This window comes from Ranitomeya imitator, chromosome 3 (genome assembly GCF_032444005.1).
Source record: "Ranitomeya imitator isolate aRanImi1 chromosome 3, aRanImi1.pri, whole genome shotgun sequence".
Taxonomy (NCBI): Eukaryota; Metazoa; Chordata; class Amphibia; order Anura; family Dendrobatidae; genus Ranitomeya; species Ranitomeya imitator.
In genome coordinates, this window is record NC_091284.1 from 525,174,682 (window position 1) to 525,200,273 (window position 25,592).

General features: G+C 43.3%; 1 protein-coding gene across 6 annotated transcripts in view; it reads right to left on the reverse strand.

Moving 5' to 3' along the window:
- Positions 1–25,592, reverse strand: part of HHLA2 (HHLA2 member of B7 family) — a 236,207-nt gene that overhangs the window by 148,960 nt on the left and 61,655 nt on the right. For all 6 annotated transcript variants that reach the window (XM_069757768.1, XM_069757767.1, XM_069757763.1 and 3 more), the window contains one exon: positions 16,884–17,005. In XM_069757768.1, the coding sequence (XP_069613869.1) occupies positions 16,884–16,938 (55 nt within the window). In that variant the 5' untranslated portion in view covers positions 16,939–17,005. The remainder of the gene's footprint in view (positions 1–16,883; positions 17,006–25,592) is intronic.

Here is a 25,592-nt window from a genome sequence, read left to right on the forward strand (position 1 = left end):
TGCTCCCAGCTCCTGCTGCTCGTCGGGTGCGCGCGCACGCCAGGTTTAGTACTGCGCGTGCGCACTTCTAACCTTCTTCTGGCACTTCCTTCTTGTCCTCTCTATTACCTTGGAGGACTCTCACCCAGAAGTACTGCGCAGCGTCGCTTCATTAATCGCTTCCTTCCTCTCCCCTGTGCCTGATGATCATTTGTGATTTCAAGTGTTCTGGGCCGCACGTTCACCTTCTTGTCTTCCTTGCTTTCCTTAGATCCAGTCCTGTGTCTCCGCATACCTGCCAGTCCTGTGTTTCGGCATATCTGCCAGTCCTGTATCTCTGCATACCTGCCAGTCCTGTGTCTCGGCATACCCGCCAGTCCTGTGTCTCTGCATACCCGTCAGTCCTGTGTCTCTGCATACCCGCCAGTCCTGTGTCTCTGCATACCTGCCAGTCCTGTGTCTCTGCATACCCGTCAATCCTGTCTCTCTGCATACTCGCCAGTCCTGTGTCTCTGCATACCTGCCAGACCTGTGTCTCTGCGTATCCGCCAGTCCTGTATCTCTGCATACCCACCAGCCCTGTGTCCCTGCACGCCTGCCAGTCCCGTGTTCTCTCTGTTCTCGCTAGTTCTGTGTTCCTGCCTAATCCGCCCATACAGTGTCTCTTTCACTCTCGCTAGTCCGGAGTCTCTGTGGACTACTTTCTTGTCCATCTTGGTCTCCCAGCTGCTGTGGCGATAGTCCCCCACGGGCCTGCCCCTAACTCTCCCTGTATAGGGGGCGGTCTATCTGGTCAGCTCGTCCATGGGAGGGTCGTTGTCACAGTCCAGAAAGTCCACTTCCTGTTTTTTCCTCCATCAAGCCTCACAATTGGGAGCCAATCCAGCACCTCAAATTCATTGTAAAATAACTAACAATACAAGAGACACACTGGCGCTAAGCTACATCCCTGTAGTGAAGCTGCAGGCACCCAGGCAGGTTGTGTGCAAAACCTCTGCTGTACAATGACAAAACCATTATTATTGTAAAATAACTATTTCAGCGCCAATCTTGACGTATGCTTCGAGTGGTTGCCCTGCTGGAACTCTATGTCGTCCTTTTCATACCCATAGTGCACGAGTGTACGAAGTAACTCATTTTGTAGGAAACTAACATATAGCTCAGCATTGAGATCACTATCAATCCTTGTCAAGTATCCAATCCTTTGGCTGTGAAACAACCCCATATCATAAGACTTCTTCCGCCGAACTTGACAGTTCCTTCAATTTCTTGATCTGTTAGCACCTTTTTCCTTTTTCCTTCCAGACACATTTACACTAGTGATGAGAGAGTGTGCTTGTAACTCTGGTTTTCCAAGCATGCTCGGGTGGTGTCTGAGTATTTATGGCGTGCTCGAAGATTATGTTTGAGTCGCAGCAGCTGCATGATTTGCGGCTGCTTGATAGCCTGAATACATGTGGGGATTGCCTGTTTCTTAGGGAATCCCCACATGTATTCAGCACGCCATAAATACTCAGAGACCACCCAAGCATGCTCGGAAAACCCGAGAAACGAGCACACTCGCTCATCACTAATTTACACCCATCAGAGCCTAGTCTATTGACTTTTGTCTCATCATTCCAAATCACTTGTTTTCAATCTTATACTGTCCACTTTTCTTACTTTTTTGCAAAAAAACTGACGCTTCTATTGAATTCGAGAACTCTTCAGGCCACTATTCCAGACTTGTGTAACATGCATTGCACGGTGCTTGTATTGACATCTGTGATCTCACTATTATGAGGCATACAAGCCACCTCCACTGCCAAGTTTTTTCTAGCCAGAAATGATAGACCTTGTGATGAGCCAAATTGTTGACTGATATTTTGCCTTGTCTACCTCTTGGCTTTTGAATGGACAGACAAACTTAATTTTACATTCTTCCAACTGTCATGGCACTCACATGATGCAATTTGGCAATTATCTCATTTTCGATGAGCTGGGTGATGCAGTTTCTCTTTTATTGGGAGGAAATTTTCTTCATAGCTACTCCTCAATTCGAACAAGTGACCTTTGGGAATCAACTTAATAACATACTGAGCTATTAGGAAATGTGAGAAGTTGCAATTTGTAGTACATAGGAAGAAAAAAAAATTCCACCACCGGGAGCAAAACAGTAGCAATGCAGTTACCTGACAAGAATCTGCATAACTAATCATATTCAAAATAGTTGCAGGTCAAAATTATATATGAGATGGCCAAGATGATTTCCTATAAAATGATGGTAGTGCATTATTCGAAGCAGTAGCGGATGGTGAATTATGGAGCCTGAAGGTCAAAAGTTCAAAACATGGTTTCTCTTGTGCTAGTCTGTGTAAGGCCGGCGTCACACTTAGCGTAGGGAAATACGGTCCGTTTTTTACAGACCAAATATGCAGAAATGTTCCCTGAACAGTGATCCGTATGTCAACCATAGGCAGGGTGTGGCTGTGTATTTTGCCCATGTAAACTTCCATATGTAATCCGTATGGCATCCGTACAGCGAGATTTTCTCGCCGGCTTGCAAAATGGGCATAGAATAGATCCATGGGCTCAAATATTCGTGAAAACATATATACAGTCTATATATATATATATATATATATATATATATATATATATATATATACATATATATATATGTATATATCAGTGAGACATATATATATACAGTGGGGCAAAAAAGTATTTAGTCAGTCAGCAATAGTGCAAGTTCCACCACTTAAAAAGATGAGAGGCGTCTGTAATTTACATCATAGGTAGACCTCAACTATGGGAGACAAACTGAGAAAAAAAAATCCAGAAAATCACATTGTCTGTTTTTTTAACAATTTATTTGCATATTATGGTGGAAAATAAGTATTTGGTCAGAAACAAACAATCAAGATTTCTGGCTCTCACAGACCTGTAACCTCTTCTTTAAGAGTCTCCTCTTTCCTCCACTCATTACCTGTAGTAATGGCACCTGTTTAAACTTGTTATCAGTATAATAAGACACCTGTGCACACCCTCAAACAGTCTGACTCCAAACTCCACTATGGTGAAGACCAAAGAGCTGTCAAAGGACACCAGAAACAAAATTGTAGCCCTGCACCAGGCTGGGAAGACTGAATCTGCAATAGCCAACCAGCTTGGAGTGAAGAAATCAACAGTGGGAGCAATAATTAGAAAATGGAAGACATACAAGACCACTGATAATCTCCCTCGATCTGGGGCTCCACGCAAAATCCCACCCCGTGGGGTCAGAATGATCACAAGAACGGTGAGCAAAAATCCCAGAACTACGCGGGGGGACCTAGTGAATGAACTGCAGAGAGCTGGGACCAATGTAACAAGGCCTACCATAAGTAACACACTACGCCACCATGGACTCAGATCCTGCAGTGCCAGACGTGTCCCACTGCTTAAGCCAGTACATGTCCGGGCCCGTCTGAAGTTTGCTAGAGAGCATTTGGATGATCCAGAGGAGTTTTGGGAGAATGTCCTATGGTCTGATGAAACCAAACTGGAACTGTTTGGTAGAAACACAACTTGTCGTGTTTGGAGGAAAAAGAATACTGAGTTGCATCCATCAAACACCATACCTACTGTAAAGCATGGTGGTGGAAACATCATGCTTTGGGGCTGTTTCTCTGCAAAGGGGCCAGGACGACTGATCCGGGTACATGAAAGAATGAATGGGGCCATGTATCGTGAGATTTTGAGTGCAAACCTCCTTCCATCAGCAAGGGCATTGAAGATGAAACGTGGCTGGGTCTTTCAACATGACAATGATCCAAAGCACACCGCCAGGGCAACGAAGGAGTGGCTTCGTAAGAAGCATTTCAAGGTCCTGGAGTGGTCTAGCCAGTCTCCAGATCTCAACCCTATAGAAAACCTTTGGAGGGAGTTGAAAGTCCGTGTTGCCAAGCGAAAAGCCAAAAACATCACTGCTCTAGAGGAGATCTGCATGGAGGAATGGGCCAACATACCAACAACAGTGTGTGGCAACCTTGTGAAGACTTACAGAAAACGTTTGACCTCTGTCATTGCCAACAAAGGATATATTACAAAGTATTGAGATGAAATTTTGTTTCTGACCAAATACTTATTTTCCACCATAATATGCAAATAAATTGTTAAAAAAACAGACAATGTGATTTTCTGGATTTTTTTTTCTCAGGTTGTCTCCCATAGTTGAGGTCTACCTATGATGTAAATTACAGACGCCTCTCATCTTTTTAAGTGGTGGAACTTGCACTATTGCTGACTGACTAAATACTTTTTTGCCCCACTGTATATATATATATACACAGTACAGACCAAAGGTTTGGACAACCTTCTCATTTAAAGATTTTTCAGTATTTTCATGACTATGAAAATTGTACATTCACACTGAAGGCATCAAAACTATGAATTAACACATGTGGAATTATATACTTAACAAAAAAGTGTGAAACAACTAAAAATATGTCTTATATTGTAGGTTCTTCAAAGTAGGCAGCTTTTGCTTTGACTGCTTTGCACACTCTTGGCGTTCTCTTGATGAGCTTGAAGAGGTAGTGTCTGGGAATGGTTTTCAATTCACAGGTGTGCCCTGTCAGGTTTAATAAGTGGGATTTCTTGCCTTATAAATGGGGTTGGGACCATCAGTTGTGTTGTGCAGAAGTCTGATGGGTACACAGCTGATAGAGCTGATAGTCCTACTGAATAGACTGTTAGAATTTGTATTATGGCAAGAAAAAAGCAGCTAAGCAAAGAAGAACGAGTGGTCATCATTACTTTAAGAAATGAAGGTCAGTCAGTCAGTCCGAAAAATTGGGGCAAACTTTGAAAGTGTCCCCAAGTGCAGTTGCAAAAACAATCAAGCACTACAAAGACACTGGCTCACATGAGGACCGCCCCAGGAAAGGAAGACCAAGAGTCACCTCTGCTTCTGAGGATAAATTTATCTGAGTCACCAGCGTAAAATCGCAGGTTAACAGCAGCTCAGATTAGAGACCAGGTCAATGCCATACAGAGTTCTAGCTGCAGACACATCTCTACAACAACTGTTAAGAGGAGACTTTGTTCAGCAGGCCTTCATGGTAAAATAGCTGCTAGGAAACCACTGCTAAGGACAGGCAACAAGCAGAGGAGACTTGTTTGTGCTAAAGAACACAAGGAATGGACATTAGACCAGTGGAAATCTGTGCTTTGGTCTGATGAGTCAAAATTTGAGATCTTTGGTTCCAACCACCGTGTCTTTGTGTGACACAGAAAAGGTGAACGAATGGACTCTACATGCCTGGTTCCCACCGTGAAGCATGGAGGAGGTGTGATGGTGTGGGGGTGCTTTGCTGGTGACACTGTTGGGGATTTATCCAAAATTGAAGGCATACTGAACCAGCATGACTACCACAGCATCTTGCAGCGGCACGCTATTCCATCCAGTTTGCATTTAGTTGGACCATTATTTCTTTTTCAACAGGACAATGACTCCAAACACCCCTCCAGGCTGTGTAAGGGCTATTTGACCAAGAAGGATGGGGTGCTACGCCAGATGACCTGGCCTCCACAGTCACCAGACCTGAACCCAATCAAGATGGTTTGGGGTGAGATGGACCGCAGTGTGAAGGCAAAAGGGCCAACAAGTGCTAAGCATCTCTGGGAACTCCTTCAAGATTATTGGAAGACCATTCCCAGTGACTACCTCTTCAAGTTCATCAAGAGAATGCCAAAAGTGGGCAAAGCAGTTGTCAAAGCAAAAGGTGGCTACTTTGAATAACCTAGAATATTAGACATATTTTCAGTTGTTTCACACTTTTTTGTTAAGTATATAATTCCACATGTGTTAATTCATAGTTTTGATGCCTTCAGTGTGAATTTACAATTTTCATAGTCATGAAAATGCAGAAAAATATTTAAATGAGAAGGTGTGTTCAAACTTTTGGTCTGTACTGTATATATATATTTATATTTAATACAGTGCTAGATAGCTTAAAAGCCGGTAATTCAATTACCTGCTTTTGCTATCTCCTTATCAAACCCAACAGGAGATGAGACATGGTTTACATACAGTAAACCATTTTATAGCCCTTATTTTTTTTTACATATTCCTTACTACTAATGTTAGAAGTGTCTTACTATAATTTTAGGGGAAGGGGGAAAAGAATGAAACTCCAAAAGAGATTCCAAACTTTTGTACTGTAAGTAGGATGAGGAATGTGTGTAATTTGAATATATTAATCAGTTACACTGACCCTGCTGCTGCCAACTGATATATATTGCTATATTGATGGAACTAAATGTTCTAATACACCAATGCCTTTTTTTGTTCCTATGTGGTCAGACATGTGCTCTCCAATTTAAATTCCTACACTGTAAAAGAGTAAAATGCCACAATGTCATAGAAAATATTAAAAATACTTGAGGACCCTCATATCTCCCCTCCCTTTTTTCTTTCTACCATTTGTCATGAGAAGGCAGGAGCTAGCACTCCATGCTGCCTTTATGTAAAATGCAGTGTACAGAGATGTGAAGCAGCTTAATTAAAATGCAAGGATTCCTCTTTATGCCCAGGTTACTGAAGGGGATGTGTATTGTCGACAGAGACAAGAAAAGCCTTAGGGTACCGTCACACAGTGGCACTTTTGTCGCTACGACGGTACGATTCATGACGTTCCAGCGATATCCATACGATCTCGCTGTGTCTGACACGCAGCAGCGATGAGGGATCCTGCTGAGAATTGTACGTCGTAGCAGATCATTTGGAACATTCTTTCGTCGCTGGATCTCCCGCTGTCATCGCTGGATCGGTGTGTGTGACACCGATCTAGCGATGCATTCACTTGTAACCAGGGTAAACATCGGGTTACTAAGCGCAGGGCCGCGCTTAGTAACCCGATGTTTACCCTGGTTACCAGCGTAAATGTAAAAAAAAAAAAAACAGTACATACTTACATTCCGGTGTCCGTCAGGTCCCTTGCCGTCTGCTTCCCGCACTCACTGACTGCCGGCCGTAAAGTGAAAGCAGAGCACAGCAGTGACGTCACCGCCGTCACTTTACGGCCGGCAGTCAGTGAGTGCGGGAAGCAGACGGCAAGGGACAGACACCGGAATGTAAGTATGTGCTGTTTGTTTTTTTTTACGCTGGTAACCAGGGTAAACATCGGGTTACTAAGCGCGGTCCTGCGCTTAGTAACCCGATGTTTACCCTGGTTACCCGGGGACCTCGGCATCATTGGTCGCTGGAGAGCTGTCTGTGTGACAGCGCTCCAGCGACCACACTACGACTTACCAATGATCACGGCCAGGTCGTATCGCTGGTAGTGATCGTTGGTAAATCGTATAGTGTGACGGTACCCTTATTAGATTTTGAGTGAATCAAAGAAGATCTCACACACTTTACAAATAGCCATGGTCACTGCAGTACAATGAGTGATGCAAACATTATGTCTCTGGGAGAAAATATAGAATATTGGGATTTCTATCCATCCGATATTAATGAGACATACATTTTCAGCACCTGGATAACTAGGCAAAAATACACATATTTTCTCATAACTGTAACCCCCACCAAAAGACCCCAAATCGATAGGGGCCGGCAGCTAGGCCATTTTTGGTCTCTGAGCGTAGATAAAATCCCGATACAAAAAATTACATCAGTCTCAAACTTCTGTGATTGCTCTATGAGGACTTATTGTATAAATTGGGATTTCCTAAAATTATGAAGGGATGAGACCAGTCCACAACTGGGCCCTTATGAGGTCATTACAGAGGGTGTGTGGGTGTGTCTCAGGGTCTGATAAAAGATCTATCACAATTATTATCAGTGTTCGTGCAAAGAACTACATATCGTGTATGCAGGAATCCCAATTATTGACAGCCAAATCGAAGCGCTCGCCTTCGGCCAAACTGAATCATCTCTGTGAACGATGAAGTAAGTTCTCCTGTTAATTCCTTTATTTTATGTAACTGTTTATGCTGTATTGTTTTGTCCCCCTTGTAAAATCTTTGGTATATTTTTCATAAACATTGCCTCCCTTTGCATTAAATATAAAATGTAATAGTTCTGTTCCTATTATTCTGTAAGCTACGCCTCGAAGGCATAAGCTACTGTAAACGGTGTCTAATCAACTGAGAAAGTGTAATTGTCCAGTTGAAAGAGGGCAGCAGAGTGCTGTTCGCTCCAAATATCACAGCTGGTGGTACCCGTGACCATCCCAGCCTGTGATATCAGGAATATGTGGGATTAAGAAAGTCATGTCAAATTTAAATCCCTGATACACAGCATGGCAAGCACCTATTTTTATACTGGTTGTGATAGTACCCCATGATTGGCTGTAATAGACCATGTGACATGATAGCTAAAGTAACATAGTAACATAGTTAGCAAGGCCGAAAAAAGACATTTGTCCATCCAGTTCAGCCTATATTCCATCAGAATAAATCCCCAGATCTACGTCCTTCTAAAGAACCTAATAACTGTAAGATTTAATATTGCTACGCTCCAGGAAGACATCCAGGCCTCTCTTGAATCCCTCGACTGAGTTCGCCATCACCACCTCCTCAGCCAAGGAATTCCAGAATCTCACTGCCCTAACAGTAAAGAATTCTCTTCTATGTTGGTGGAAAAACCTTCTCTCCTCCAGTTGCAGAGAATGCCCACTTGTGACCATCACCTTCCTTGGTATAAACAGATCCTTGGAGAGATATTTGTATTGTCCCCTTATATACTTATACATGGTTATTAGATCGCCTCTTAGTCATCTTTTTTCTAGACTAAATAATCCTAATTTAGCTAATCTCTCTGGGTATTGTAGTTTCCCCATCCCCTTTATTAATTTTGTTGCCCTCCTTTGTACTGGCTCTAGTTCCATTATATCCTTCCTGAGCACCAGTGGCCAAATCTGTACACAAAACTATGTGCGGTCTAACCAGAGATTTGTACAGAGGCAGTATAATGCTCTCATTATGTGTATCCAGACCTCTTTTAATGCACCCCATGATCCTGTTTGCCTTGGCAGCTGCTGCCTGGCACTGGCTGCTCCAGGTAAGTTTATCATTAACTAGGATTCCCAAGTCCTTCTCCCTGTCAGATTTACCCAGTGGTTTCCCATTCAGTGTGTAATGGTGATACTGATTCCTTCTTCCCATATGTATAACCTTACATTTATCATTGTTAAAACGTATCTGCCACCTTTCGGCCCAAGTATCCAACTTCCAAAGTAGCTAAAGGGCATTATAGGCAAGCCCACCTGGCTGTGCCTATCCTCATTCTTCAGCAGTGTGTGAAATAGTGTGTAAAAGTATGCCTGTGTGTAGAAGTATGCCTGAAAATGATTACCTGTAAAAGAGTATGTATTGTTATGGCTGGCAATCAGGCAACACAGCGTGCAGTAATCAGCGCACACACAGAGATCTGGCAATAACCCAAAACAATAGGACGAGCTCTGAGACGTGGAATCTCTGTAGACTGCAGTACCTGATCTATCCTCACACAACTGGAAGCAGCAGTGGATTGCGCCTATCCACTACCTATGCAACTCGACACTGCCTGAGGAGCTGACTAGCCTGAAGATAGAAATACAAGCCTGACTTACCTCAGAGAAATACCCCAAAGGAATAGGCAGCCCCCACATATAATGACTGTTAGCAAGATGAAAAGACAAACGTAGGAATGAAATAGATTCAGCAAAGTGAGGCCCGATATTCTAGACAGAGCGAGGATAGCAAAGAGAACTATGCAGTCTACCAAAAACCCTAAAACGAAAACCACGCAAAGGGGCAAAAAGACCCACCGTGCCGAACTAACAGCACGGCGGTGCACCCCTTTGCTTCTCAGAGCTTCCAGCAAAAGTTAATAGCAAGCTGGACAGAAAAAACAGAAAACAAACTAGAAGCACTTATCTAGCAGAGCAGCAGGCCCAAGGAAAGATGCAGTAGCTCAGATCCAACACTGGAACATTGACAAGGAGCAAGGAAGACAGACTCAGGTGGAGCTAAATAGCAAGGCAGCCAACGAGCTCACCAAAACACCTGAGGGAGGAAGCCCAGAGACTGCAATACCACTTGTGACCACAGAAGTGAACTCAGCCACAGAATTCACAACAGTACCCCCCCCTTGAGGAGGGGTCACCGAACCCTCACCAGAACCCCCAGGCCGACCAGGATGAGCCACATGAAAAGCACGAACAAGATCTGGGGCATGGACATCAGAGGCAAAAACCCAGGAATTATCTTCCTGAGCATAACCCTTCCATTTGACCAGATACTGGAGTTTCCGTCTAGAGACACGAGAATCCAAAATCTTCTCCACAATATACTCCAATTCCCCCTCCACCAAAACAGGGGCAGGAGGCTCCACAGATGGAACCATAGGTGCCACGTATCTCCTCAACAACGACCTATGGAATACATTATGTATGGAAAAGGAGTCTGGGAGGGTCAGACGAAAAGACACCGGATTGAGAATCTCAGAAATCCTATACGGACCAATAAAACGAGGTTTAAATTTAGGAGAGGAAACCATCATAGGTATATGACGAGAAGATAACCAAACCAGATCCCCAACACGAAGTCGGGGTCCCACACGGCGTCTGCGATTAGCGAAAAGCTGAGCCTTCTCCTGGGACAAGGTCAAATTGTCCACTACCTGAGTCCAGATCTGCTGCAACCTGTCCACCACATTATCCACACCAGGACAGTCCGAAGACTCAACCTGTCCTGAAGAGAAACGAGGATGGAACCCAGAATTGCAGAAAAATGGAGAGACCAAGGTAGCCGAGCTGGCCCGATTATTAAGGGCGAACTCAGCCAACGGCAAAAATGACACCCAATCATCCTGGTCAGCGGAAACAAAACATCTCAGATATGTTTCCAAGGTCTGATTGGTTCGTTCGGTCTGGCCATTAGTCTGAGGATGGAAGGCCGAGGAAAAAGATAGGTCAATGCCCATCCTACCACAAAAGGCTCGCCAGAACCTCGAGACAAACTGGGAACCTCTGTCAGAAACAATATTCTCAGGAATGCCATGTAAACGAACCACATGCTGGAAGAACAAAGGCACCAAATCAGAGGAGGAAGGCAATTTAACCAAGGGCACCAGATGGACCATTTTAGAAAAGCGATCACAGACCACCCAAATGACAGACATCTTTTGAGAAACGGGAAGGTCAGAAATGAAATCCATCGAAATATGTGTCCAAGGCCTCTTCGGGACCGGCAAGGGCAAAAGCAACCCACTGGCACGTGAACAGCAGGGCTTAGCCCTAGCACAAATCCCACAGGACTGCACAAAAGCACGCACATCCCGTGACAGAGATGGCCACCAGAAGGATCTAGCAACCAACTCCCTGGTACCAAAGATTCCTGGATGACCGGCCAGCACCGAACAATGAAGTTCAGAGATAACTTTACTAGTCCACCTATCAGGGACGAACAGTTTCTCGGCCGGACAACGATCAGGTTTATTAGCCTGAAATTTCTGCAACACTCTCCGCAAATCAGGGGAGATGGCAGACACAATGACTCCTTCCTTGAGGATACTCGCCGGCTCAGATAACCCCGGAGAGTCGGGCACAAAACTCCTAGACAGAGCATCCGCCTTCACATTTTTAGAGCCCGGAAGGTATGAAATCACAAAATCAAAACGAGCAAAAAACAACGACCAACGGGCCTGTCTAGGATTCAAGCGCTTGGCAGACTCAAGATAAGTAAGGTTCTTATGATCAGTCAAAACCACCACGCGATGCTTAGCACCCTCAAGCCAATGACGCCACTCCTCGAATGCCCACTTCATGGCCAGCAACTCTCGGTTGCCCACATCATAATTACGCTCAGCAGCAGAAAATTTCCTGGAAAAGAAAGCACATGGTTTGAACACTGAGCAACCAGAACCTCTCTGTGACAAAACCGCCCCTGCACCAATCTCAGAAGCATCAACCTCGACCTGGAACGGAAGAGAAACATCAGGTTGACACAACACAGGGGCACAGCAAAAACGACGCTTCAACTCCTGAAAAGCTTCCACGGCAGCAGAAGACCAATTAACCAAATCAGCACCCTTCTTGGTCAAATCGGTCAATGGTCTGGCAATGCTAGAAAAATTACAGATGAAGCGACGATAAAAATTAGCAAAGCCCAGGAATTTCTGCAAACTTTTTAGAGATGTCGGCTGAGTCCAATCCTGGATGGCCTGAACCTTAACCGGATCCATCTCGATAGTAGAAGGGGAAAAGATGAACCCCAAAAATGAAACTTTCTGCACACCGAAGAGACACTTTGATCCCTTCACGAACAAGGAATTAGCACGCAGTACCTGGAAAACCATTCTGACTTGCTTCACATGAGACTCCCAATCATCTGAGAAGATCAAAATGTCATCCAAGTAAACAATCAAGAATTTATCCAGATACTCACGGAAAATGTCATGCATAAAAGACTGAAAAACAGATGGAGCATTGGCAAGTCCGAACGGCATCACCAGATACTCAAAATGACCCTCGGGCGTATTAAATGCCGTTTTCCATTCATCTCCCTGCCTGATTCTCACCAGATTATACGCACCACGAAGATCAATCTTAGTAAACCAACTAGCCCCCTTAATCCGAGCAAACAAGTCAGAAATCAATGGCAAGGGATACTGAAACTTAACAGTGATCTTATTAAGAAGGCGGTAATCAATACACGGTCTTAGCGAACCATCCTTCTTGGCTACAAAAAAGAACCCTGCTCCCAATGGTGACGACGATGGGCGAATATGTCCCTTCTCCAGGGACTCCTTCACATAACTGCGCATAGCGGTGTGCTCAGGTACGGACAAATTAAATAAACGACCCTTAGGGAATTTACTACCAGGAATCAAATCGATAGCACAATCACAATTCCTATGCGGAGGAAGGGCATCAGACTTGGACTCTTCAAATACATCCTGAAAGTCCGACAAGAACTCTGGGATGTCAGAAGGAATGGATGACGAAATAGACAAAAATGGAACATCACCATGTACTCCCTGACAACCCCAGCTGGTTACCGACATAGAGTTCCAATCCAATACTGGATTATGGGTTTGTAGCCATGGCAACCCCAACACGACCACATCATGCAAATTATGCAGTACCAAAAAGCGAATAACTTCCTGATGTGCAGGAGCCATGCACATGGTCAGCTGGGCCCAGTACTGAGGCTTATTCTTGGCCAGAGGTGTAGCATCAATTCCTCTCAACGGAATAGGACACCGCAAAGGCTCCAAGAAAAATCCACAACGTTTAGCATAATCCAAATCCATCAGATTCAGGGCAGCGCCTGAATCCACAAACGCCATGACAGAATATGATGACAAAGAGCACATTAAGGTAATGGACAAAAGGAATTTGGACTGTACAGTACCAATAACGGCAGAGCTATCGAACCGCCTAGTGCGTTTAGGACAATTAGAAATAGCATGAGTAGAATCACCACAATAGAAACACAGTCTGTTCAGACGTCTGTGTTCTTGCCGTTCTACTTTAGTCATAGTCCTGTCGCACTGCATAGGCTCAGGTTTACTCTCAGACAATACCGCCAGATGGTGCACAGATTTACGCTCGCGCAAGCGACGACCGATCTGAATGGCCAAGGACATAGACTCATTCAAACCAGCAGGCATAGGAAATCCCACCATTACATCCTTAAGAGCTTCAGAGAGACCCTTTCTGAACAAAGCCGCTAGTGCAGATTCATTCCACAGAGTGAGTACTGACCATTTTCTAAATTTCTGACAATATACTTCTACATCATCCTGACCCTGGCATAAAGCCAGCAGATTTTTCTCAGCTTGATCCACTGAATTAGGCTCATCGTAAAGCAATCCCAGCGCCTGGAAAAATGCATCAACATTACTCAATGCAGAATCTCCTGGTGCAAGAGAAAACGCCCAGTCCTGTGGGTCGCCGCGCAAAAAAGAAATAATAATCAAAACCTGTTGAATAGGATTACCAGAAGAATGAGGTTTCAAGGCCAAAAATAGCTTACAATTATTTCTGAAGCTCAGGAACTTAGATCTGTCACCAAAAAACAAATCAGGAATCGGAATTCTTGGTTCTAGCATCGATTTCTGATCAATAGTATCTTGAATCTTTTGTACATTTACAACGAGATTATCCATTGAGGAGCACAGAGCCTGAATATCCATGTCCACAGCTGTGTCCTGAAGCACTCTAATGTCTAGGGGAAAAAAAAGACTGAAGACAGAGCTAAGAAAAAAAAATGATGTCAGGATTTCTTTTTTCCCTCTATTGGAAATCATTGAATGGCTCCTTGTACTGTTATGGCTGGCAATCAGGCAACACAGCGTGCAGTAATCAGCGCACACACAGAGATCTGGCAATAACCCAAAACAATAGGACGAGCTCTGAGACGTGGAATCTCTGTAGACTGCAGTACCTGATCTATCCTCACACAACTGGAAGCAGCAGTGGATTGCGCCTATCCACTACCTATGCAACTCGACACTGCCTGAGGAGCTGACTAGCCTGAAGATAGAAATACAAGCCTGACTTACCTCAGAGAAATACCCCAAAGGAATAGGCAGCCCCCACATATAATGACTGTTAGCAAGATGAAAAGACAAACGTAGGAATGAAATAGATTCAGCAAAGTGAGGCCCGATATTCTAGACAGAGCGAGGATAGCAAAGAGAACTATGCAGTCTACCAAAAACCCTAAAACGAAAACCACGCAAAGGGGCAAAAAGACCCACCGTGCCGAACTAACAGCACGGCGGTGCACCCCTTTGCTTCTCAGAGCTTCCAGCAAAAGTTAATAGCAAGCTGGACAGAAAAAACAGAAAACAAACTAGAAGCACTTATCTAGCAGAGCAGCAGGCCCAAGGAAAGATGCAGTAGCTCAGATCCAACACTGGAACATTGACAAGGAGCAAGGAAGACAGACTCAGGTGGAGCTAAATAGCAAGGCAGCCAACGAGCTCACCAAAACACCTGAGGGAGGAAGCCCAGAGACTGCAATACCACTTGTGACCACAGAAGTGAACTCAGCCACAGAATTCACAACAGTGTATGTAGGATAGTGCAAGCATGTGAATAAGTGTGTATAGAAAAGTGTCCTGCATGTGCAAAAGTATGAATAAAGCAACATGCCTGCAGGTGTAGATGTGTGTGTTCCAAATTATTATGTAAATGGTATAGTTCTCTGATTTTCGTAAATGGTTGATGCAAATGAGTCAGTATATTGTTCAAGTCATGAACTGTTAGAGTATAAATCAAATTTTATTGAACAAACCTCCTAATGATAACAGTATTTTTTTTTCAAAACTAAATAACCATCAAAATGCACTATTCCAAAATACTATGCCCAACAGTCTCCATACATTTTACACGTTGTAAAGAACTGAAGATGGCCATTTCTTGAATTTACAATATCTCCTTTACAATTCTTGCATCCATTGAACTTGAAAAGTTTTGGATAGTTTCTACTGGAATTTATTTGCGGGATGACAGAATAGCCCCCAGGGGTGCTATTTTGATGTGACCTCTCTCCCACCCTCATAGATCTTTTGTTTGAGGATACTTCAAAGATTCTCAATAGGGTTGAGGTCAGGGGAGGATTTTGGCCACACCAGGGGCTTCTCTACCTTAATGCCCACACCAGCCACTGACTCCAAGGTATTATGGCAGTATGAAATAGTGCATTGTCATGCATGAAGTTGATTTTGCTAGAAATGGCACAGTTGTCCTTTATGTACCATGGAAGAAAGTGTTCAGTTAGAAACTCTGCGTACTTTGCCAAGGTCATTTTCACACTTCCATGGACCCTAAATGGGCCTACCAGCTCTCTCCTCATGATTCCAGCCAAAAACATGATTTCGCCACCTCCTTGCTGACGTCGCAGCCTTGTTGGGATATAGTGGCCATCCACTAAGCATCCACTACTCTATCCATCTGGACCACCCAGGGTTGCACGCCACTCATCAGTAAATCAGATTAGTTTTAAAACTAGTTTTCATGCATGTCAGGGCCCACTGGAAGGGTTTCTGCTTGTGAGAACTATTTAGGTTAAGTCGAATGGAAGGTTTTGCACAATTGTAATCCTATTTCAGAGCTGTGGCATGATCAGCCATGTCCCTGTACGGTCAGACACAGCCATTACACAGTACACAGCAGGGACGCATTTATAAGAATATCTCAGCACAGGGACATTTTATTTAAAAATATCCAATTGTGGAAATTATTATTATTCCAACATGAATTTTAAATGTTGATTAAAATTAACCTTGTTCGTGGGAAAACATCTTTAATGTTTTGATGCCTTGTTCAAGGCATTTAACTATTTGACACTTTTTAGCAACATAAAGATCCTTTTTCTTTCCCATATTGCTTGAAACTTGTGGTCTGCTTAATAATGTGGCATGTGCTTCTTAAGTAGTTTTTCTTTAATTGGGCTTACGTGACGTGGCAAACTAATTATTTGAGACTGATAGAGTTGGGGGGTCTCATGGCCTTTGGATCACTGAAATCAATGAGTTTGTGAAAAACAAAATATTACATCTTTTTGAAATTTAAATCCAAATTGCATAATAATTTGGAAAGCAGTGTAAAAGCATGCCCAAGTGTAGAAAAAAAATGTACATGAAACGAAGTTGGGATCAAATATAATATTCAGAGCACTTGTCGCTGACATTTGAGGTGATAAAATACAAACTGATAATATGATATTATAACTATGAATTGCTAAAGCTCCTAACTTCTCTTCATTAGCCATGCACCCATCAATTGGTGCCCAGGTATGGTTAAAAGTTTAAACTTGTTATTCTTGATTACATAAAACCTCATTAGAATATTTAACCAGCCAGATACATAATTAACCTGCACATTTATTAATCTAAAGGAGGTGAATTTTGATATGCAATACATCATCTATACACTTACCGTGAATGACTGTGCAGCCCAAAAAAATCTGAACTAAGAAAATCATTGCAAACATTCAGTAGTCCTCCAATTCTTGAAACCTTTGGTCCTTCACTCCCTTAGATCTTCTTTTGTGTGACATACTGGAAACAAAACACAATAATCCCCATAAGATGAATAAATATTAATATCTAAATATCTTCAAATAAGAATATTAGTGAGAAGACAAATGTCAGTGACTATTGCAGCCTCGACGACTTGATGCCTAAATAGTTTTTAAGGTGCTTGATTTATTTAGCCCTACTCAGATATCACTTACTGGAAATAACATTCTAAGAATATCACCACGTGTGCAAGATATTTATTAGTGGATATGTATTATAGAAAATCTCTATTAGCAACAAAGGGCCCATATACAGTATCAACCACACTACAGGGCTAAACTCATCTACTATATAAAGCTGAATGTGTGTGTGTGTGTGTGTGTGTGTGTGTGTGTGTGTGTGTGTGTGTGTGTGTGTGTGTGTGTGTGTGTGTGTGTGTGTATGTGTGTGTGTATGTCCGGGATTGGCATCTGCACCGTCGCAGCTACAGCCACAAAATTTTGCACAGTCACACGTCTGGACCCCGAGAGCGTCATAGGCTATGTTGTGAGGCGAAATTTTAACCCCGCGCGTTCCAATTCACCAAACAATTTTGCCCCTATCTACATAATGGGGAAAAAAGTGAAAGGAAAAGTGTTGGAAGCGTCGCAGCTACAGCAACAAAATTTTGCACAGTCACACGTCTGGACCCTGAGAGCGTCATAGGCTATGTTGTGAGGTGAAATTTTAACCCCGCGCTTTCCAATTCACCAAACAATTTTGCCCCTATCTACATAATGGGGAAAAGTGAAAGGAAAAGTGTAGGAGGCAAATTGACAGCTGCCAGATGTGAACAAGGGGGACTTAAAGAATGAGAGCGATGGCGCCAAAGAGTATATACCGTACAGTTGCTAAGGTGGGGCCTCGACATGGGATACTCACCACACACGGGGATATGAACACACACAAAATGCGCCACACACTACCACGTGCTTGAACACATATTACCCTCAGCACACATTTCACCACAAATACACCAACCTCGCCACATAAAAGTCAAAACACAAAAGTCGCCACTCAAAACTCGCCACGCGCAGAACTCGCCACATGCAAAAACTAGGCTCTTGCAAAACTCGCCACAAGTGCAAAATTCTCCTCATGAAAAACTCGCCACACGCAAAACTTGCACACGCGGAAAAATTGCCACATGCACAAAAGTTGCAACACATGCAAAAGTTGCCTCACACAAAACTTGCACATACTCAAAAGGCACCACACATAATACTCGCAACGCGCAAAACTCGTCATGCGCAAAACTTGCTGCACACAACTTGCTACACTAACCTGTCACATGCAACTCGACACACAAAAAGTTGCTACACGCATGTTGCTACACAAAACTCATCTCACAAAAGTCGCTACATGCATGTCGCCACACGCAACTCAACACACACAACTTGACAAACGAAACTCTCCCTAAAACACACACAAGTCTGGTATTATCCTTCAAAAATAAAAATCTGATTAATAAGCAAACAAACTACAACAATTGCACCATATAGGAAATACGGCAACTGTCAGTCACATGACCTGTCTATTATGTGTATGTGTGAGCTAATATATACTGCCAGGGGGAGGGCTTCCTGTTGGCTGGGGATTTATCAGGCTGCCAATTTAGCTTACAAATACTGAGGTAAAAATACTGAGCAAATAACGTGTGAACGAGGTCTAATACAGGAGGAGATGACACACAGGTATATACTATATACAGGGGAGATGACACACAGATATATACTATATACAGGAGAGATGACACACAGGTATATACTATATAGAGGAGGAGATGACATATAGGTACATATATATACAGGAGGAGATGACATACAGGTATATACTATACACAGGAGGAGATGACATACAGGTATATGCTATATATAGAAGATGACATGCAGGTATATACTATATGCAGGAGGAGATGACACTCAGATATATACTGTATACAGGGGAGATGACACACAGGTATATACTATATACAGGAGGAGATGACATACAGGTATATGCTATATATAGAAGATGACATGCAGGTATATACTATATGCAGGAGGAGATGACACTCAGATATATACTATATACAGTGGAGATGACACACAGGTATATACTATATACAGGAGGAGATGACATACAGGTATATACTATATATAGAAGGAGATGACATTCAGGTATATACTATATATAGGGGAGATGACACACAGCAGGTATATACTATATACAGGGGAGATGACATACAGGTATATACTATATACAGGAGATGACATACAGATGTATACTATATATAAGGGAGATGACAAACATGTATATACTGAGGTGATGAGGTGAAAATGAGAGGTGTGAGGTGAAAATGAAAAGGTGTGAGTGCAAAATGAGAGGAGTGAGGAAAAATAGTGGAGTGATCAGAAAATGACAGATGTGAGGTTGAAATGACAAGTGTTAGGGGGGAATGAGAGGAGTGAGGGAGAAAATGAGAGGTGTGAGGGAGAAAATGAGAGATGTGAGGGGGAAAATTAAAGATGTGATTGGGAAAATGAGAGGCGTGATGGGAAAATAAGAGAAGTGAGGTGCTATAACTAACCACAGATATTTACTATGCCCAGGCAACGCCGGGCTCTTCAGCTAGTTTAATATATTACAACAAAAGAAAGTAGGAAGAACACCTGCAGAGTATATTTACCCGTTAAAAAAATACTTTATTGAATTGATACATACATAGACAAAAAATAAGGAAATGGAGGCTGCTAAGCACACCTGCAGGGAAGCATAGGCATATCTAGGAGGTGAAATGACATGAAAGTGTACCATTAGTATGGGATAGTCCCCTAAATATATTGTGATTAACCCCTTTACCCCCAAGGGTGGTTTACACGTTAATGACCAGGCCAATTTTTACAATTCTGACCACTGTCCCTTTATGAATTTATAACTCTGGAACGCTTCAACGGATCCCAGTGATTCTGACAATGTTTTCTCGTGACATATTGTACTTCATGACAGTGGTAAAATTTCTTTGATATTACCTGCATTTATTTGTGAAAAAAACCCTGAAATTTGGCGAAAATTTTGAAAATTTCGCAATTTTCCAACTTTGAATTTTTATGCAATTAAATCACAGAGATATGTCACACAAAATACTTAATAAGTAACATTTCCCACAAGTCTACTTTACATCAGCACAATTTTGGAATCAAATTTTTTTTTGTTAGGGAGTTATAAGGGTTAAAAGTTGACCAGCAATTTCTCATTTTTACAACACCATTTTTTTTTAGGGACCACATCTCATTTGAAGTCATTTTGAGGGGTCTATATGATAGAAAATACCCAAGTGTGACACCATTCTAAAAACTGCACCCCTCAAGGTGCTCAAAACCACATTCAAGAAGTTCATTATCCCTTCAGGTGTTTCACAGGAATTTTTGGAATGTTTAAATAAAAATGAACATTTTGCTTTTTTCACAAAAAATTTACTTCAGCTCCAATTTGTTTTATTTTACCAAGGGTAACAGGAGAAAATGGACCCCAAAAGTTGTTGTACAATTTGTCCTGAGTACGCCAATACCCCATATGTGGGGGTAAACGACTGTTTGGGCGCATGACAGAGCTCGGAAGCGAAGGAGCGCCATTTGACTTTTCAATGCAAAATTGACTGGAATAGAGATGGAACGCCATGTTACGTTTGGAGAGCCACTGATGTGCCTAAACATTGAAACCCCCCACAAGTGACACCATTTTGGAAAGTAGACCCCCTAAGGAACTTATCTAGAGGTGTGGTGAGCACTTTGACTCACCAAGTGCTTCACAGAAGTTTATAATGCAGAACCATAAAAATAAAAAATCATATTTTTTCACAAAATTTATCTTTTCGCCCCCAATGTTTTATTTTCCTAAGGGTAATAGAAGAAATTGGACCCCAAAAGTTGTTGTACAATTTGTCCTGAGTACGCTGATACCCCATATGTGGGGGTAAATCACTGTTTGGGCGAATGGGAGAGCTCGGAAGGGAAGGAGCGCCGTTTGACTTTTCAATGCAAAATTGACAGGAATGGAGATGGGACGCCATGTTGCGTTAGGAGAGCCACTGATGTGCCTAAACATTGAAGCCCCCCACAAGTGACACCATTTTGGAAAGTAGACCCCCTAAGGAACTTATCTAGAGGTGTCGTGAGCACTTTGACCCACCAAGTGCTTCACAGAAGTTTATAATGCAGAACCGTAAAAATAAAAAATCATATTTTTTCACAAAAATTATCTTTTCGTCCCCAATGTTTTATTTTCCCAAGGGTAAGAGAATAAATTGGACCCCAAAAGTTGTTGTACAATTTGTTCTAAGTACGCTGATACCCCATATGTGGGGGTAAACCACTGTTTGGGCGATGGGAGAGCTCGGAAGGGAAGGAGCGCCGTTTGACTTTTCAAGGCAAAATTGACAGGAATTGAGATGGGACGCCATGTTGCATTTGGAGAGCCACTGATTTGCCTAAACATTGAAACCCCCCACAAGTGACACCATTTTGGAAAGTAGAACCCCTAAGGAACTTATCTAGATGTATGGTGAGCACTTTGACTCACCAAGGGCTTCACAGAAGTTTATAATGCAGAGCCGTAAAAATAAAACAAAAATTTTTTCCCACAAAAATTATTTTTTAGCCCCCAGTTTTGTATTTTTTCGAGGGTAACAGGAGAAATTGGACCCCAAAAGTTGTTGTCCAATTTGTCCTGAGTACGCTGATACCCCATATGTGGGGGAACCACCGTTTGGGCGCATGGGAGGGCTCGGAAGGAAAGGAGCGCTATTTGGAATGCAGACTTGGAATGGTCTGCAAGCGTCACATTGCATTTGCAGAGCCCCTAATGTACCTAAACAGTAGAAACCCCCCACAAGTGACACCATTTTGGAAAGTAGACCCCCTAAGGAACTCATCTAGATGTGTTGTGAGAGCTTTGAACCCCCAAGTGTTTCACTACAGTTAATAACTCAGAGCCGTGCAAATAAAAAATATTTTTTTTCCACAAAAATTATTTTTTAGCCCCCAGTTTTGTATTTTTCCAAGGGTAACAGGATAAATTGGACCCTAAATATTGTTGTACAATTTGTCCTGAGTACGCTGATACCCGATATGTGGGGGGAACCACCGTTTGAGCACATGGCAGAGCTCGGAAGGGAAGGAGCATCATTTGGAATGCAGACTTAGATGGATTGGTCTGCAGGCGTCACATTGCGTTTGCAGAGCCCCTAATGTATCTAAACAGTAGAAACCCCCACAAGTGACCCCATATTGGAAACTAGACCCCCCAAGAACTTATCTAGATGTGTTGTGAGAACTTTGAGCCCCCAAGTGTTTTACTACAGTTTATAACGCAGAGCTGTGAAAATAAAATAAAAAAATTTCCCCAAAAAATTATTTTTCAGCCCGCAGTTTTGTATTTTCCCAAGGGTAACAGGAGAAATTGGACCCCCAAAGTTGTTGGCCAATTTGTCCTGAGTACACTGATACCCCATATGTTGGTGTAAACCCCTGTTTGGGCACACGGGAGAGCTCGGAAGGGAAGGAGCACTGTTTTACTTTTTCAACGCAGAATTGGCTGGCATTGAGATCGGACGCCATGTCGCGTTTGGAGAGCCCCTGATGTGCCTAGACAGTGGAAACCCCCCAAATATAACTGATACCCTAATCCAAACACACCCCTAACCCTAATCCCAACGGTAACCCTAACCACACCTCTAACCCAGACACACCCCTAACAATAATCCCAACCCTAATCCCAACTGTAAATGTAATCCACACCCTAACCCTAACTTTAGTCCCAACCCTAACTGTAGCCTTAACCCTAGCCCCAACCCTAACCCTAACGGGAAAATGGAAATAAATACATTTTTTTAATTTTTCCCTAACTAAGGGGGTGATGAAGGGGGGTTTGATTTACTTTTATAGCGGGTTTTTTAGCGGATTTTTATGATTGGCAGCTGTCACACACTGAAAGACGCTTTTTATTGCAAAAAATATTTTTTGCATAACCACATTTTGAGAGCTATAATTTTTCCATATTTGAGTCCACAGAGTCATGTGAGGTCTTGCTTTTTGCGGGACGAGCTGACATTTTTATTGGTAATATTTTAGGGCACGTGACACTTTTTGATCGCTTTTTATTCCGATTTTTGTGAGGCAGAATGACCAAAAACCAGCTATTCATGAATTTCTTTTGGGGGAGGCGTTTATACCGTTCCGCATTTGGTAAAATTGATAAAGGAGTTTTATTCTTCGGGTCAGTACGATTACAGCGATACCTCATTTATATCATTTTTTATGTTTTGGCACTTTTATACGATAAAAACTATTTTATAAAAAAAAGAATTATTTTGCATCGCCTTTTTCTGAGGACTATAACTTTTAAATTTTTTTGCTGATGATGCTGTATTGCGGCTCGTTTTTACGGGTCAAGATGACGTTTTCAGCGGTATCATGGTTCTTTATATCTGTGGAGCGCCCCCAGACGCAGGGCCGCGGGTTACTCGGTACTGGTCCTCTACTGGCTCAGTTCTGGGGATGTCACGGTGGCTGGACCCGGTTCGTGACCCTGGTAAGGGGCGTCCAATAAAAGGTGATGGATGTCTGTCAAGGTTTCGTGATGCCACCTGTGGTATTCGGTCAGGATGACCGACGCTGCTTGGGGTCCACTGGGGTGATGTGATGGCAGCTAGATGGTGTAACTTCCCACAGGTGAAGTATGTCCCTAGGGCTTCCCAGTAAGGTGGATGGTGATGGTGTAAGGTGCAGACAATAACGAGGACACAGGGTTGCAGTCTCTTTACCTCTTTACTGAAGACTTCAGGATCCTCAATCCAGAGCACAGTTAACAGGGCTGTCTGAGACCGGCCGGTCCGATGGCACATCCAGAGTTCCCTTTACAAGTGGAAATCATTGCCTACCAATAGCGCCTGTGTGTTGTAGTGCTACCCTGCTGAGCATTCGGAATAGTCGTCACAACTTCTGTTCTCGTTCGTTCTTTCTAGTTCTTTCTAATTCGTTCCAGATGTTTCTAGTTTCTCGTCCCCCTGGTATGTTATGGCTAGGACGCACCCAATTGACGGGAAGGCTCGGAGCTCTTCCGGGACCCTAGAGATGCCCCTCTCCACGCGTTGCCCCCTATGTCTGCGTAGGTGATGTAAGGTAGACAGCCAACCTATAATTAACTGTCCTGCGGAGTTTGAAGTAAGGCATAGAGTCAGTTACTTCCTCGGTGTTCCGGCCACCGGCTACGCACCTCAGTAGGATATTGCCGTTCTCGGGGCACGACTCCTACTGGTTCTCCTTGTGCTTGATCTCGTTTCTCACTGTTCCACAATATCCTTCGCTTCGTGTCTCTTTCTTAGGATACTGCCGCAAGGTAGTGCAGGCGCGGTTCCGTAACGTTCTGTTCTGGTTGCTAGGTCCCTGCCCGGTTCCCACGCCTGACAGGGACCCCCCTGTGTCTTCTCCCTGCAACACCCCCTGCCACGGGATGTTGCCTGAATCCAACCCAGTCAGCTTCTGTTCTAACTTCCTATCCAACCCCTAGTTTTACCAGGGGTAAAAACTATAAATAAAGCCTTTTTCTCCCCCTAGTGGCCGGAGTGTGAAGTGTAATATGTGCTGGTGATACCTGGTCAGTAGAACTCCTTTAGTGCCATCAGACATACCATCACTCCCCTTAGTGGCAGAGCGACATTACTGCGACGACCAGATCTCTGGGGCGCTGCATCTGTCTTTTTGATCGCGTTATTCCACTTTTTGTTCGGCAGTATGATAATAAAGCGTTGTTTTTTGCCTCGTTTTTTTTTTCTTACGGTGTTTACTGAAGGGGTTAACTAGTGGGACAGTTTTATAGGTTGGGTCGTTACGGACGCGGTGATACTAAATATGTGTACTTTTATTGTTTTATTTAGATAAAGAAATGTATTTATGGGAATAATATTTTTTTTTCTTTATTTAGGAATTATTTTTTCCTTTTTATTTTTTACATGTGGAAATTTTTTTTTTTACTTTGTCCCAGGGGGGGACATCACAGATCGCTGATCTGACAGTTTGCACAGCACTCTGTCAGATCAGCGATCTGACTTAAAGCACGGCAGGCTTACCAAGCACCTGCTCTGAGCAGGCACTTGGTAAGCCACCTCCCTCCCTGCAGGACCCGGATGCCGCGGCCATTTTGGATCCGGGCCTGCTGCAGGGAGGGAGATAAGAGACCCTCGCAGCAACGCGATCACATCGCGTTGCTGCGGGGGTCTCAGGGAAGCCTGCAGGGAGCCCCCTCCCTGCGCGATGCTTCCCTATCATGTTTGATCGCGGTGTGCCGGGGGTTAATGTGCCGGGGGCAGTCCGTGACCGCTCCTGGCACATAGTGCCGGATGTCAGCTGCGATAGGCAGCTGACACCCAGCCGCGATCGGCCGCGCTCCCCCCATGAGCGCGGCCGATCGCTCAGGACATACTATTCCGTCCTTGGGAATTAAGGCCCACTCCACATGGACGGAATAGTACGTCCAATGACAGAAAGGGATTAATAGGTTAAAACTTTCCAACACATTTATGCAACACAAGAGGAGCTAGAGTAATGGT